The 13,912-nt window shown below is 40.3% G+C and overlaps 1 protein-coding gene across 1 annotated transcript; it reads left to right on the top strand.

Annotated features, from left to right (window-relative positions):
- The first annotated feature begins 445 nt into the window (after positions 1–445).
- On the top strand, positions 446–8,233 carry LOC131219581 (65-kDa microtubule-associated protein 1-like). The gene is made up of 10 exons (XM_058214806.1): positions 446–467; positions 1,995–2,090; positions 2,210–2,413; positions 3,068–3,325; positions 3,454–3,669; positions 4,525–4,680; positions 4,777–5,088; positions 5,895–5,982; positions 7,020–7,168; positions 7,755–8,233. The coding sequence occupies exons 1-10, from the start codon at positions 456–458 to the stop codon at positions 8,067–8,069; spliced, it is 1,806 nt and encodes a 601-aa protein (XP_058070789.1). The 5' UTR covers positions 446–455; the 3' UTR covers positions 8,070–8,233.
- The last annotated feature ends 5,679 nt before the right edge of the window (positions 8,234–13,912 follow it).

The raw sequence follows: 13,912 nt of genomic DNA, 5'->3' as shown, positions 1-13,912 counted from the left end.
TGACTCGGCCCGGCTAGATACTGAGTCGAGTTTTCGAGATTTTGAAAATGTCGGACTCTCGCGAGTAGGTTTGGCAACACTACTAAATAACTTCACGTGGGACCCACATATCTCATTTTCCCGTCCTTTGTCCAAGAGGGAGAAAGAAGACGAAGCAGACTCCTTTCCTCTCTCTCCACACTTCAAAGATAGAAGAAAACCTTCAGATCTGCTCGGAAGGAAAAAATTCTCCAAAACCCTAGCTCTTAATACAGCTCCAGGTATAAATCTACGCATTGCATTCTCCGATCTTTCTCCTCTTCCTAATGCTGCTGCTGTTCTTTTCTTTTTTAAGCATCTCAGCTTTCTCGCGATCTTGCATTCGCGCTCCGTTTTTTTTTTTTCACGGTTGAAACGGTTGCGATTTCGAAGAAATCAAGATCTAATGGTTTTGGAGCAGCTCTGCTTGCGATCTTATGTTGAATGAGGTCTGGATGCTTGAATGCTGGATTGCTGCTGTGTTTTGAGGTTCTGAGCTTGAGATCTTAGTCCGAATGCTTGATTTTCTTCGCTTTTGTGTTGAATTTTTTCAGGAGCTTGTGATTTTTTGGTTGAGTGGTGGTTTTGGTTTGAGTGGAGTGGGATCAGCAGCTGCGGAGCTTGGGAATGTTACAGTCTTTTTTCTTGATGTGTTTTTATTCGTTGGACTGATTTTCAAGATCTTGTTTTGAAGGAGTTATGTTTGAATCCTATGTCGAATTCGTTTTTTACCTCTTTTATTTTATTTTGAGTTTTTGAGGATTGAATGCTGCTGTCATGTCTGAACTGAAATCGACTTGCTTGCTGCTCTGGAGGCTTTGAGCTTGTGATATGCTCTGAATTCACGAAATTTTTTTTTTTCCCACTTTTTGTTTAATTCTGTCAGGAGCGTGTGATTTTTTTTTTAAATTTTTAAATTTTTATATTACTTCAGTGTCAGTTTTGATTTGAAATTTGAGAGGAGTAGGATTAGTATCTCAGGTGCTTGTAATCTTCCAAGTAACGATCGTGTTTTCAGACCTCTTTTTATTTATTTATTTATTTATTTTAAATTTAATTTTTTAAGTTTTTTAACCTGTTGAAAAAGCTCTGATTTTCAAGATTTTGGCTTGGAGTGTTGCCTTTTGATCTGTTAGAGAAATAGTTTCAATTTTGCGAGGTTTGGTGGATATTTTACCTGTATGCAAGCAGTTCAAGCTGTTTTCTATGCAGGAAGTTTGGTTAGTCGTGTTTCTGGAAGTGCATTGTTCAATAATGTGATGCAAGTCGAAGGGCTATAATAGATCGGCTGTTGCTAGAAAAAGAGCCTGTTTAACTACATCACTAACTGGGAATTTTCATGTCATTTCTGAAATCCATTTGAGGGCATTGGAGAAATAATTTCAACGAGGTCCTGATGCAAATTTTGTGTGTATTTAAGCAATAGGAGCTTTTCTTATTTCATCGTCTTCTTCTACTTCTTTGATATGTCACTTAGTTGGGCTGCTCTTATGCATGAAATTAGGGCATTTCATTGTTTTTCGATGTGGATTGTCTGATGGTATGATGCAACAAAGGGTTTCATTAATCGGCCATTGTGAAACAAGCTAATAGATCCAATGCAGAATTTCGTTGTTTTTCTTTTTTCAAAATGGCAGCAATTTGATAGGTTCTAGGTGTTTATAATGGCTAATTTTTTCATGAGGAGTTGCCAAGATGCTCCTATGAGGGTGATTCTGGGCTCTATCATAGAGCTCATTTATTGATAATTTGCTTGCATTTTTATCCACAGCTTTTCTTGATTCTGTAATTGATCCAATCTCTACTACTAGATTGATGATGACAGGTGTGTATGTTTCATCAATCTGGTAGCACCGTGCTTTTTTGGGTCTATGGAGTATGTAGATTTATTCCTATTATATTATTATTATTTTCTTTTGGCTTGCACTTTTTGGCTTTTGCTTAGCCTTTTCACTTGAACTCAGTCTGTGGTGCAGGTGGTTGTTTGCAAGGCAAGTCTAATGACGGTCACAGGCGCTCAGAATCTGCTACTGGGGGAGGTCACTTGCGGGTCTTTATTGCAGCAATTACAGGTCAGCCATTTAAGGATTTAGATTTTCAGTTCTCATTGTTATTATTACTTTTGCAACGTGGATTACCGTTCTTTAGGAAAGGGAAAATAACGGATAGAATGATGAAACTTTCATGGCAGCAAATATGGGATGAGGTTGGGGAGAGCGATGAGGAACGGGATAAAATGTTGCTACAGTTAGAGCAAGAGTGCTTGGATGTTTACAAGAGGAAAGTTGACCAGGCTTCAAAGTCGAGGTCACAACTTCTCCAGGACTTGGCTGATTCAAAGTCTGAGCTCTCTCATCTTCTCTCTGCCCTTGGGGAAGAATCTTTTGCTGGAGTAGTAAGTAATTGTCTTTGTGCTAAATGAGTTTTTGTATCTATTTCAACCAAGGTATTAAATTGTTTACATAACGGCTGTTACACAATGGTAATGATGGGAACCATTACGCATTATGGGGCCATAATGGCTGTTACAGAAAGAAAATGGCCCGTAATGGTTCATTATGGGGCCGATACAGGTTTTTTTTTATAAAAGAACAAGAAGAAGGCTGTAGTGGCTGTTACGGCCCATATCGTAACAGTAACGGCGGTGGGCATCACAGCCTTCGTTACCATTATTGAAAACCTTGATTTTAACACTATTCTGATATCGAAACTTGGAAAAGAGAAATAAATTTTCTGTGTGGTTAATCGCATGATGTAAGGCATTGCTGTATGGCATACATGTTACATGCTTTTCAATTCATGTGGCTAATATACTTATAACTGATCTGCAGTTGTGTAACTGTAGAAGCGTGCAATATTGTTTGTGTGTAATTTTGCTAGGGAACTTCTCATGGTATGATAAATACATGCATACAATGAGACTTGGCCAAAGGTGACTAATGAAGATCATCACATTTCAATTACAATCTGTATGATTAAATAACACGTTTGTTTATGATGATTCCCCCAGGGTGGATTTCCTTTCTGACTTCTCTCTGTTGGTTTACAGCCTGACGAGTCCACAGGTACGATCAAGGAGCAACTTGCAGCCATAGTACCTATTTTGAAGCAACTATGGAAGCAAAAGGAGGAGAGAATAAGGGAGTTTGTTGATGTACAGTCACAGATTCAGAAAATATGTGGTGAGATAGCTGGGAATTTAAAAACAAATGAGCCACTGGGGAAACCTATTGTTGATGAGGATGATCTGTCCTTGAAGAAGCTAGATGAGTTTCAGTCTCAACTCCAAGAACTTCAGAAAGAAAAGGTAAACTGTTTTTGCAATCTCTCTATCCGAAGTATTTAAATTTAGAAGTTTATGAAATTGAATGGTTTTTATTGCCTCTACTTTGTGTTGATGACTTGTCATTTCTCTCTATTTGTTTGTTTTGGCAGAGTGATCGGCTACACAAAGTTCTCGACTTCGTGAGCACAGTTCACGATCTATGCGCTGTCCTGGGGATGGATTTCTTTAGCATCATTACTGAGGTACATCCCAGTTTAAACGATTCTATCGGTGTACAGTCCAAGAGCATAAGCAACGACACTCTATCCAGGCTGGCTAAGACAGTTCTAGTACTGAAAGAAGACAAGAAGCAGAGGCTGCAAAAGGTAATAGTTTCTTCAATCTGCTAAAAATTGCTTGACAAGGTTCTTTTTTTTTTCAAGGATGGCAAAATTCTATTCATTATGTTGATACTCTGTGTGTTTTTGTGTGTGTGTGTGTGTGTGTGTGTGTGTGTGTGTGTCTTTTTCTGTTTTTAACCTATGAAAAATGATTTCTTGTTGCTATACATTCTGTGGTTTTTTCTGTAAGAAGAAATGTCAAATATGGTAGTGTCAAAAAAGTCCATGCGGTAATGAGCTTCTATGGAGGTTTCATGCTTTTGAAACTAGAAGACTCGTAACCCTTTTTTTTTTGGGTTAGCTTGTTAGTAAACACCCATGTCAGTACACACACTCCATGTTAGCCACCCCCACTAGGGATCGATACCAAGACCTTAAGTGTTGAAATGAGGTATCTCCACTCAGTCTGCCAGTTGAGCTATGGATCTGGGTGTAAGACTCATAACCCTTGTGTTCTCTGTTTGTGGCTATGCATCCAGTGGATGATAGTGAAGCTTATATCATGAGAGTACTTTTAATGTTAGCATGTTTTAGTTAAGAGTGCTTTTGGAACCTGGTGTTTCTGTGCTCTAGTCTTAGTGGTCTTCAGTTGTTTATTTTTATTTTATTTTATTATAGTATGATGTTTGTGGATAGATTAATTCTCTTGTTTGAAGTATTTTAGCAAAATTTGCACTTGTAAGGATCATCTATCAGTGGATCCTATCTCTTGTCATTGTTTTAGGATTGTTGTTGATTCTTGTCACTGGAAAAATAATGCACCACATTTTGCATTTTTTAAATTAGATGAATTCCAATTATCGATGGATGTATTAACTAAAAGAATAAACTTCTTTTCAGCTTCAAGAGCTAACGGCGCAGCTGTCAGATCTTTGGAATCTAATGGATACTCCTATGGAGGAGCGGAGTTTGTTTGATCATGTTACCTGTAATATGTCAGCTTCTGTTGATGAGGTCACCGTCCCTGGGGCCCTTGCTCTTGACCTGATTGAGCAGGTTAGATAATTGCAATGGTCTATGGATTTTGTAAAACATTAGACATGAGTGAATTCAAATTGTTGTACCTCACCTTCTTTTTAATGTGCTGCAAAGGCGGAGGTGGAAGTTGAAAGGCTGGATCAGTTGAAGGCAAGCAAGATGAAGGAGATTGCACTTAAGAAGCAAACAGAGCTTGAAGAGATATATGCTCGTGCTCATATAGAAATCGATTCAGAGGCTGCCCAAGAAAGAATAATGGCTCTGATTGATTCTGGGAATGTTGAACCCTCTGAATTACTAGCTGACATGGATAATCAGATAGTCAAAGCGAAAGAAGAATCCCTCAGCAGAAAAGAAATATTGGAGAAGGTTGACAAATGGATGTTAGCATGCGAAGAAGAGAGTTGGCTTGAAGACTACAATCGGGTACCCATTCATTTATTTCAAATCCCATTCTTTTGCAAATGCATCTATCTCATCTTATTAATAATACAAAAAAAAAACAGAAAAGGTCTCTCATTTTCATATCTTTTATAATTTATAAAATTTCTTAATCGATCTCTTTATCTACATATTGAATGTCTAGAAAGAGAGTTAGCTTGAAGACGACAATCGGGTACCCATTCATTTATTTCAAATCCCATTCTTTTGCAAATGCATCTATCTCATGTCATTAATAATACTAAAAAAGCAGAAAAGGTCTCTCATTCTCATATCTTTTATAATGTATAAAATTTCTTAATTGATCTCTTTATCTACATATTGAATGTCTAGAAACTGCTATTGGAACTGTTGTTTGTGCAAACGTTAGTATTGCTCATGCAGTGCAAGCACGCACGCATACAACGCATAGACATTAATACATTTGAATACCTTGACATATCATTACGCTTGCAGTCTAGCCATCAAGGAATGAGGTTCCATAATGAATTTCTCTTCTGATGTGCATGTGGTCCTGAATGCTTATCGATTTTGTGTGTAAGAAGCATTCCTCTCACTTTTATTTCATCTGCACAGTTACTGATCTTATGTGCAAAATGCAAATCCTCTCTCCTTTTTCATTTCTTTCTGTAATCAAAGCAAAGGAGATGTTAGTCAATACACCGAACAAAAATAATACAAAGCAAATATGCGTTTTCAGAGTCCATTCTCTCCAAAGACATGGATTCTTCTCACTGTTAATTCATCCACTTAAGCTTTTTGCTACTCTGAAGTGAGCTTTGTTGGAACAGGATGAAAACAGGTATAACAGTAGCAGAGGTGCGCACCTGAACCTCAAACGTGCAGAGAAAGCTCGCGTTTTGGTAAACAAAATTCCAGGTATTTCCATAACATGAGCATCTTACCTGTATTGTTCTTCATCACAAAAATCACAGTCCAGATGGCTAGCTGTGAATTTCAGTGTATGCATGTACAAATATTTGCATTGCAGGTATATAGATTTTGATGCAAATTCCAGGAGTAAAGGTGCTGTTTATTTTCCATTCACCATTCATCATTCATCCACAACAAGTATACAATCAGTATATGATAATACGTATCCTCTTGAATCACTTCACTGATAGGAGCATATAGCCCCCAAATTGATCCAGCAGAGAATTAAGAAAAAAAAAGAAGCAAAGAAAACTTCTTTTTATTCGCCGTTCACCATTCATCATTCATTCACAATAAAGAGTATTTATATGTGTATTTGAATTTCGTGAAGCAAAAGAAACCATAGTCTAATCCTAACCATCCATTACTTTCTAATCACAAACACTATCTTGATAAAATAAAACGTTCATAATCACTTCCTTTAAATCAGCCAAAGCTTGCTTGATCCATGCAAGAAATCACATGATCTTGAGTTTGTTTTCTATCTTACTGATAGGATTTCAAACGGTGATCAATTTCATATCATTCAGGGCTGTCTAGTACCCTGATAAGAGGCTACGAAAATAAGAGTACCTATTTTTGCCAAATAATGTTTTTCTTTTTTCTAGAAAAATACAAATATATGGAACAGATAGCATGGACCATGTGAGCCCAATACCAATTGGTCCATTAGGCCCACTACCTGATTGGACAGTTCCATGGACCAAATTCCAAATTGCAGTTATGTTTCTTCCAAATCTAATGTTGGAGGCTATGGAAGGAAATTACATGTCAAGTCAGTACCGCATCCGAATTCCAAATGTGCTCTTACGTTGTTTTTTTGTTTTTCTTTCTTTCTTTCTTTTCATTTATTCACTGCTGCTCATTCTCTTTCACACCTAAAACTAGTAAATTAGAAGTCTGTAGCTGCGCATTTGATTTTCAATCAACTCTGTTGGCAATAATTTCTGATTGTGTTATTACTCGGTTTTCTTGGTTGCTAGCTCTTGTCGATACCTTGGTGGCCAAGACTCGGGCATGGGAGGAGGAACGTGGCTTGTCGTTTGTGTATGACGGCGTTCCGCTGCTTGCCATGCTAGATGAATATGCCTTGCTCAGGCAGGACAGAGAAGAAGAGAAGCGTAGAATGAGGGTACATACGGCAACCCGGGTTGTTTCTTTTTTGGCTTTTGCTAATCCCACTTACTCCCATTGATGCATCCACATGTCAAACTGGCATGTGCAGGACATCTGAGCCACACATCCGGTTAGCCTCACTGTGTAGATGACCTGCCCCGAGTATCATGCTGGTAAACTCATCAGGTGGGCCACACAACTGTCTACATTCAATGACATGGGCGGCCTGCCTGATGAGTGTAACAGCACTTTTTCAGGTTGTCCATATGGTTTCCCACAAGAGTCCACATTCAACTAGGCATCCCTATTGTGCAAAGGACCAGCATGGATCAGGTCATTTCTACAATGGGCACGTGATGCATGGTTTCGTGCTCCATAGTATGTTTGACACAAGGGGCTGTTTGTACACACCCTCCAAAGGGGTGTTTTGATGCACATTGCAAGCCCCCATCTCATTTTCCGCTACCAAAAATGCAGGCATGAAACCTCTTTTTTTGGAAATGCCCTTTTGAGGAAGTGCATCCAAATGGGCTCATAGTTATGTAAATGCAAAATCCAGTCTTCCAAGCTCATTTCTCTACTTTTGGTGATGACATCTTCAGGATCAGAAGCGGTTCCATGAACAACTAAACACGGAGCAGGAAGCTATCTTTGGTGCAAGGCCAAGCCCGAACCGGCCGCTTGGGCCGAAGAAGGTCTTGGGCCCACGTGCCAATGGAGGGGCATCCAATGGGACACCCAACCGTAGGCTCTCTCTGAACGCAAATCAGAACGGCAGCAACGGTGTCCGGTCAAGTAAAGATGGGAAGAGGGACAATAATAACCGGCCAACAGCTCCCGTGAACTATGTCGCCATCGCAAAAGAGGATGCAGAATCGCATGTGTCTGGTAACGACCAATCTCCAGCTTCACCTTGACAGCTGTTATTACTTAGGACATAATGTAGTAGTTTTACTTCAGTCTGTGATATTTGTATTGGTTTAGTTCCTAAACTAGGGGAACCATGTTTTGCATAGTGGGGAATATTTATAAGCTTTTCGCAAGCGTTATTTATGATAATTTCCGCGTTGAGGTGGGAGAAGCTTCAGCTCTTTGCTATGGGACTGGTGCGAGTGGTGTGTTCGGGAAGAGGAACTCCGACTGTTGATCTTGTGGGCCACCATGTGGATAGGTCATGTCATATCCTCCAGCAAGGGAATTCAGCTACACTCCCCATCTTCTGATCAGTGGGCCTTTACATTGATTGATTGCCTCTAACAGCAAAACTCTCACCAGGGCAGCTGGAATTGCCTGGTCATTTGAAAAGTTGGCCCACTGCAGTCAGTCCGCCTGATTCATGTACGAGCGGCAGCCCGGATTATAACTAGGCGATGCCCCAGTATGAATTCCCTCACTGGGCCTTCAGGCCCCTAGCTGACTTGCTGCAGTTTAATACTGGGTCCTCAGGCCTGTTGTAACTGGCCTTGTTCTGGTTGGACCGTCGTCTACATGGGTCCACTTAGGCCTTCAAGGTTCATTATTCGCTGTGGGCTTGACCATGACTTTCTTAGATGGACTCGACCATGGAAAAAATTTCCAAACCCAGGTCTGGCCTGAAAATAGGAGTGCACCATGGAAAATGTTTTAAAACTCAGCCATACACGAGTCCGTGCAATTTTTTTCAGTGGCCCATTGCGCTCGTGCATGGTCCGTGGGCAGGCCATATCTTTGATGGGCCATAAAACCCGTACTGATTGGACGATCATAAACCATTCCGTTGGAGGGCTATTGCAGAAAGAAATGGATGGTTGAAAACAAGCCACCTAAATTCCATTTACCAGCCATTCGCTTAAAAATTGTCTAATCCAAGGCTTAGGATGATTGTCCTATTATGATGACTTGTGTTATCTCGTCTCATCCAGCATAGGGAGAGCTGGGGTGACCAGCTAGGATCCCAAAGGATAAAGAGTTTTTGCTGATCTAGCACGTGTGTACAAGGCACGTACAAGGAAGCTCCTCCGCACGCCACCAGATGTGCCCGTGCGGCACACAGGTTAGAGATCCAAGCACAAGTCCTTGCCCAAAACTTAAGCTGGCCCGCTGATGATGCGGGCTTTCGGTTATTAAAGAGATGTACCGCTAAAAAGATAGGCCAATTTCCCCAAACCGTCCAGTTATTTAGATAATTGTGGCCCACTTATTCAACAGACGGCCTGATTTTCGGCGTAAAGAATCTTTATGATCATGCCCGCGTGACAGACGGCTTTGGATCATGCACCGGTGCGGTGGCGTCTAGTGGGGCTGCCGCACGTGGCCCTCTGGGATTAGCAAACCTCCAAATCATAAAATCCTTTTACGACCGACCTAAATGCTTCCATATTCTAGTATATTATATACTATAATATTTTTTGGAGTACCAATCCAGTGCATACTGCTCACCTTTCAATCGAATGAGAGGCACGTGTTAACGGAGGCTCGTATTTAAACGTGTGTGATTAGGATAATGCTAGTGTGTAGAGTCGTATTCAACTTGAGTTTGGTCGACCGATTAAGATCGGATTCATGATGATTAACTGTCTTTTTAGCCACCAATTGTTGCAGGCGATTTATAAAGGGTGGGGCATTTTGAATGCAAACCCTTTGCCTTGTGTTAAACATTTGTTTTTTTTTTTAAAAAAAAATAAAGGGTGGTGATTGTAAACCTTGTATTTCTCATTTGTTTAATAATTGATTAAAAAAAAAAAAAAAACTAAAGTCTAGAATGTCGATTTTATTGATTTATATCTTAAGTTCAATACAAGTAGCAAATAAACAAGATAAACGTAGAAATAAATGAAAGATAAATCATGCAATTTTCTGTGTGGAGAAACAATTAAAGAAGATGGTCCTCAAAATGACAGTAGTTTGTTGATTTTGGGATTCTCAAAGGTTAAGGGTAGGAAGCTGTTTTTAGATGTCCTTCCCAGTGTGGTTGTAGAGATCTTTGATGTTATGGGATCATCTCACCGGACTTGGATTTCTCATGGCAGCCTTCGACTTCCTTATGTTTTGTGAAGAATTTGCTTATCGATCCTTTGTAGCACCACAAGAGCACCGATTATATTTGGGAAGTCTTCCAATTTTGGTCAATATTGTGTGAGACGGCTTGACCAAGCATATTTGGATTGTGCTAAAATTCTTATCTTGACAGGTCTTTGTAGACTTATTAAGCATGTTGCTTCGACCACATGTGTCACTTACGTGATGGCTATATATTGTTCACTGCAATCTCATTTATGCTTTTGACTGGTTATGCGTCATGTGCAAAAGATATCCTTGGAGAGCGAATAAATTTCATACATGGTAGTGCAGACATCTCATTGATCCATGTAGATGTGCTAAGACAGGCGTGAACATATATACATGCAACCTCATGTGCCAAACAACGAGATCCAAGCCATCCATGGGCCCCTGCCAAAAACTTGGTCTACTCTACTCATCAAATAGGCCACATATGTTAGAAACAAGATGATGGGAAGAAAACCTTGTGCTATTTCTTAAATTGTACTTCCACTAATAAGCAGACTAGCCTTATCTTAGGTAAGTGCTCCTTGTGGTGGGACCCATGGCTAGGATCTTATAATAGCTGCAGCTTTGCTCATGATTCTCGATGCGCTCGCTTGTATAGGCGTGTAGTGAATCTCTCAAGGACAAAACAGGACTGTGTTTACTTTCCCAAAGTACAGGTGGTTATGGCCAAAACAAGGAAGGGATGAGATACAACAGCTATATATGACCCCAACCATTTCTTTCCCCCTAAAACATCATATTTATAGAAAATCTGATCCGTTCAAAAGGTGGGCCACGGCATGATGATCAAATAATATTAAAATCAGTCTTATTCACTCAATGAGTGGGCCACAAAAGCACAGTAACTCATTCTATCGACTATCCAAAGCTTTTAACTTTGTGTCCCACTCCATGTATGTATCAACCTGAATTTCACAGAATTTTCTCATCATGGTGTGTCCCACCTTTTTCGTGGATCAGATACTTAATACTTTATGAGTGAGTGGGTAGTAGGTGATCAGAAAGAAGTGGCTGTATCAGATGCAGCAGCTGTATCTAATGACTCAGGGCAGCTGTCTATCTCTAATCACGAATCACGATGTTCTTTTGTCCAGTTGGGTGTAGACGTACCATGCAATGGCCCAGTCATTAGTCAAAATGATAGAAACCAAGAAAACGGTTGGAAGTTGGCGGATTCTCGGATCCTTCCGTCAGGACTCAGGGGGCGTGGTTTGGGTGGATTCTCGGATCCACTTAGGGCCCGTCTGGCGGTCGGATTGGAAGGGATTGGATGGTATTGGAAGGGATTGAAAGTTAAATCCTGGGGTTGGCCGGCGTGCCAAACAGAGTCAGTGATCTGATCCCAATCCCATGGGTCTTAAGACAATCCACTGACAACACCATCATGACCTTTAAATCCCATCCAATCCACCCTAAACTGTTCAAATTTGCCCGGGACGTGTTTGGTTTGAGGGATTGGAAGGGATGAGAAGATTTAATCCCGGGATTAGCCGGGCGTGCCAAACAGACCGGATTTAGCAATCTAGGGTATAGCAATCCCATGGATCTCCAGACAATTTCCTGACAACACCATCATTACCTAGAAATCCATGCCATCCACCTTATTACCATTCAATCCCTTCCAATCCACCTGGCCAAACGGGCCCTTAGGGGATCATGCTAGACCACAACCTGGAATGTACAAACCTGAAATCCACACCGTCCATCCATTTTGAAGGCTTATTTTAGGGCGTGATCTAAAAAATGAAGCAGATCCAAAACTTAATTGGACCATACCACAAGAAACAGTCGTGATTGAATCTCCACCATTGAAATCTTCATGGGCCCCACCGGAATGTTTATTTTCCATCCAACCTGTTGATAAGGTCACAAAGACATGGATGAAGAGACCACACAAATATCAGCTTGATACAAGACTTTTGTGGCCCCCACGCGGATTCGGTACTCGATCTTCGAATAGGTGGGGGTTCTGAGGGGTCCACCGTGATTTATGGATTTATCCACACTGTCCATTAATTTTTACATATCATTTTAGAGCATACTCCAAAAAATTAGATAGACCCAATTCTCAAGTGAACCACACCACAGGAAGCCCTAGTGATAATGACATCCACCGTTGAAAACTTCATAGGGCCCGCCGTGATCTACCGTCGGGGTAGACCCCGACTTGTTGCCGTCTATCCAACCTTAAAACAGTTGTATGTTGCAAACCGGAATGAATTTTTTGACATATCATATATGATTTTGGGGTAGGAGAAGCTGATTTACCCAACCAACCTAACAGATTTGCGAGATTTCATCAGATTGATGATTGAAAGCCCATTTTATTTTCATTTTTACTATAAACATTAAGTTTTAGTTCGATTAGGTTACCCCGACATTCTTCTCAACTCAAACTTAAAAACTTTAAACCCATGTACTTAATCACTGTAGAAGATGTTAATATTGTGAATTTCACGTTAGGCTCGTTGAATTTCACATTAGGCTCGTTGAATTTGACTGCGGAGTGACTGAAATTGACTGCGGAGTAATTGAAATTGATTGCAAAGTAAATGAGATTGACCACGGAGTGAGTGAACTTGATCAAGGAGTGAGTGAAATTCATCGCGAAGTGAGTGAACTTGACCGAGGAGTGAAATTCACCGCGAAGTAAGTGAACTTGACCGCAAATTGACTGAAATTCACTGCAAAGTGATTGAAATTCAACGCGAAGTGATTGAAATTCACTGCGAAGTGAGTTAAATTGACCGAGAAGTGAGTGAAATAGACCGCGAAGTGAGTGAACTTGATCGAGAAGTGAGTGAAATTTACTGCGAAGTGAGTGAAATTAACTGCGAATTGACTGAAATTGACCGCGAAGTGAGTGAAGTTGACCGTGAAGTGAGTGAAATTGACCGAGCTTCAAATGAAATTCATCGAGCTTCACATGAAATTGATGTTTGCCTCGTTCAATTTCATATTCGGCTTGTTCAATTTCACGTTAGGCTCGGTGAATTTCATATTTGGTTCGGTCAATTTCAAGTTAGGCTTGGTGAATTTTAAGTTAGACTCAATGAATTTCATGATAGGCTCGTTCAAGATCACATTAGGCTTGGTGAGTTTCGTGTTTGACTTTGGCTACGGTTATAATCCGTAGCTATAGATTTCTTCAGAAACTGCAATTTCTGTTTAAGTAGGGACATTTTGGTCTGGAAAAAATACGTCCGTACATGAGGGCCATAGGTTGGGAAAGTAAGTTTAGATAGGCATAGAGAGGATGGTGGCTTAAAAGTGAGGCACACCGATGGAAAAAGCTCGGAAGGAAACGTAGTAAACGTCAGAAAATAAAAGAGAACGTTATGGTTTTGGATACGGTGCGCGCCGGATGCAATTAAGAAAATGGTACCAATCCGATGGACCGTTACCTTGTGCACTTTAACAATGGATCTGAACCATCCAATCAGCGTACGGAATCTTGAATGATTTATACCAAAAACCAAAAGGCTCACTGTCTGATTGAAAGTTAATGACCATCCGATCCATCACCCATTTTTGGATGGTCAAGAAAAGTAAAGAGCACACAATCCATAAAAGAATCTATTGATCGAGCCGTTAAAAATTACCATTTCAAACTTCGAGTTATTGGGCTATCCATAAGATGATGGCCCATCAATTGGTTGGTCTGGATTGATAGTTGTAGGGGTTCAAAGTTCAAACAAATTCATTAAACAAT

This window comes from Magnolia sinica, chromosome 11 (genome assembly GCF_029962835.1).
Source record: "Magnolia sinica isolate HGM2019 chromosome 11, MsV1, whole genome shotgun sequence".
NCBI classification, from domain to species: domain Eukaryota; kingdom Viridiplantae; phylum Streptophyta; class Magnoliopsida; order Magnoliales; family Magnoliaceae; genus Magnolia; species Magnolia sinica.
Note: the sequence above shows the minus strand (reverse complement) of the source record. Positions and strands in the feature narration are given on the sequence as shown.

Bases quoted from the DNA above. Each gene is read 5' to 3' on its own strand.
- LOC131219581 (XM_058214806.1), top strand. The intron at 3,326-3,453 runs GTAAACTGTTTT...TTGTTTTGGCAG, and splicing joins AAGAACTTCAGAAAGAAAAG to AGTGATCGGCTACACAAAGT. The intron at 4,681-4,776 runs GTTAGATAATTG...TGTGCTGCAAAG, and splicing joins CTCTTGACCTGATTGAGCAG to GCGGAGGTGGAAGTTGAAAG.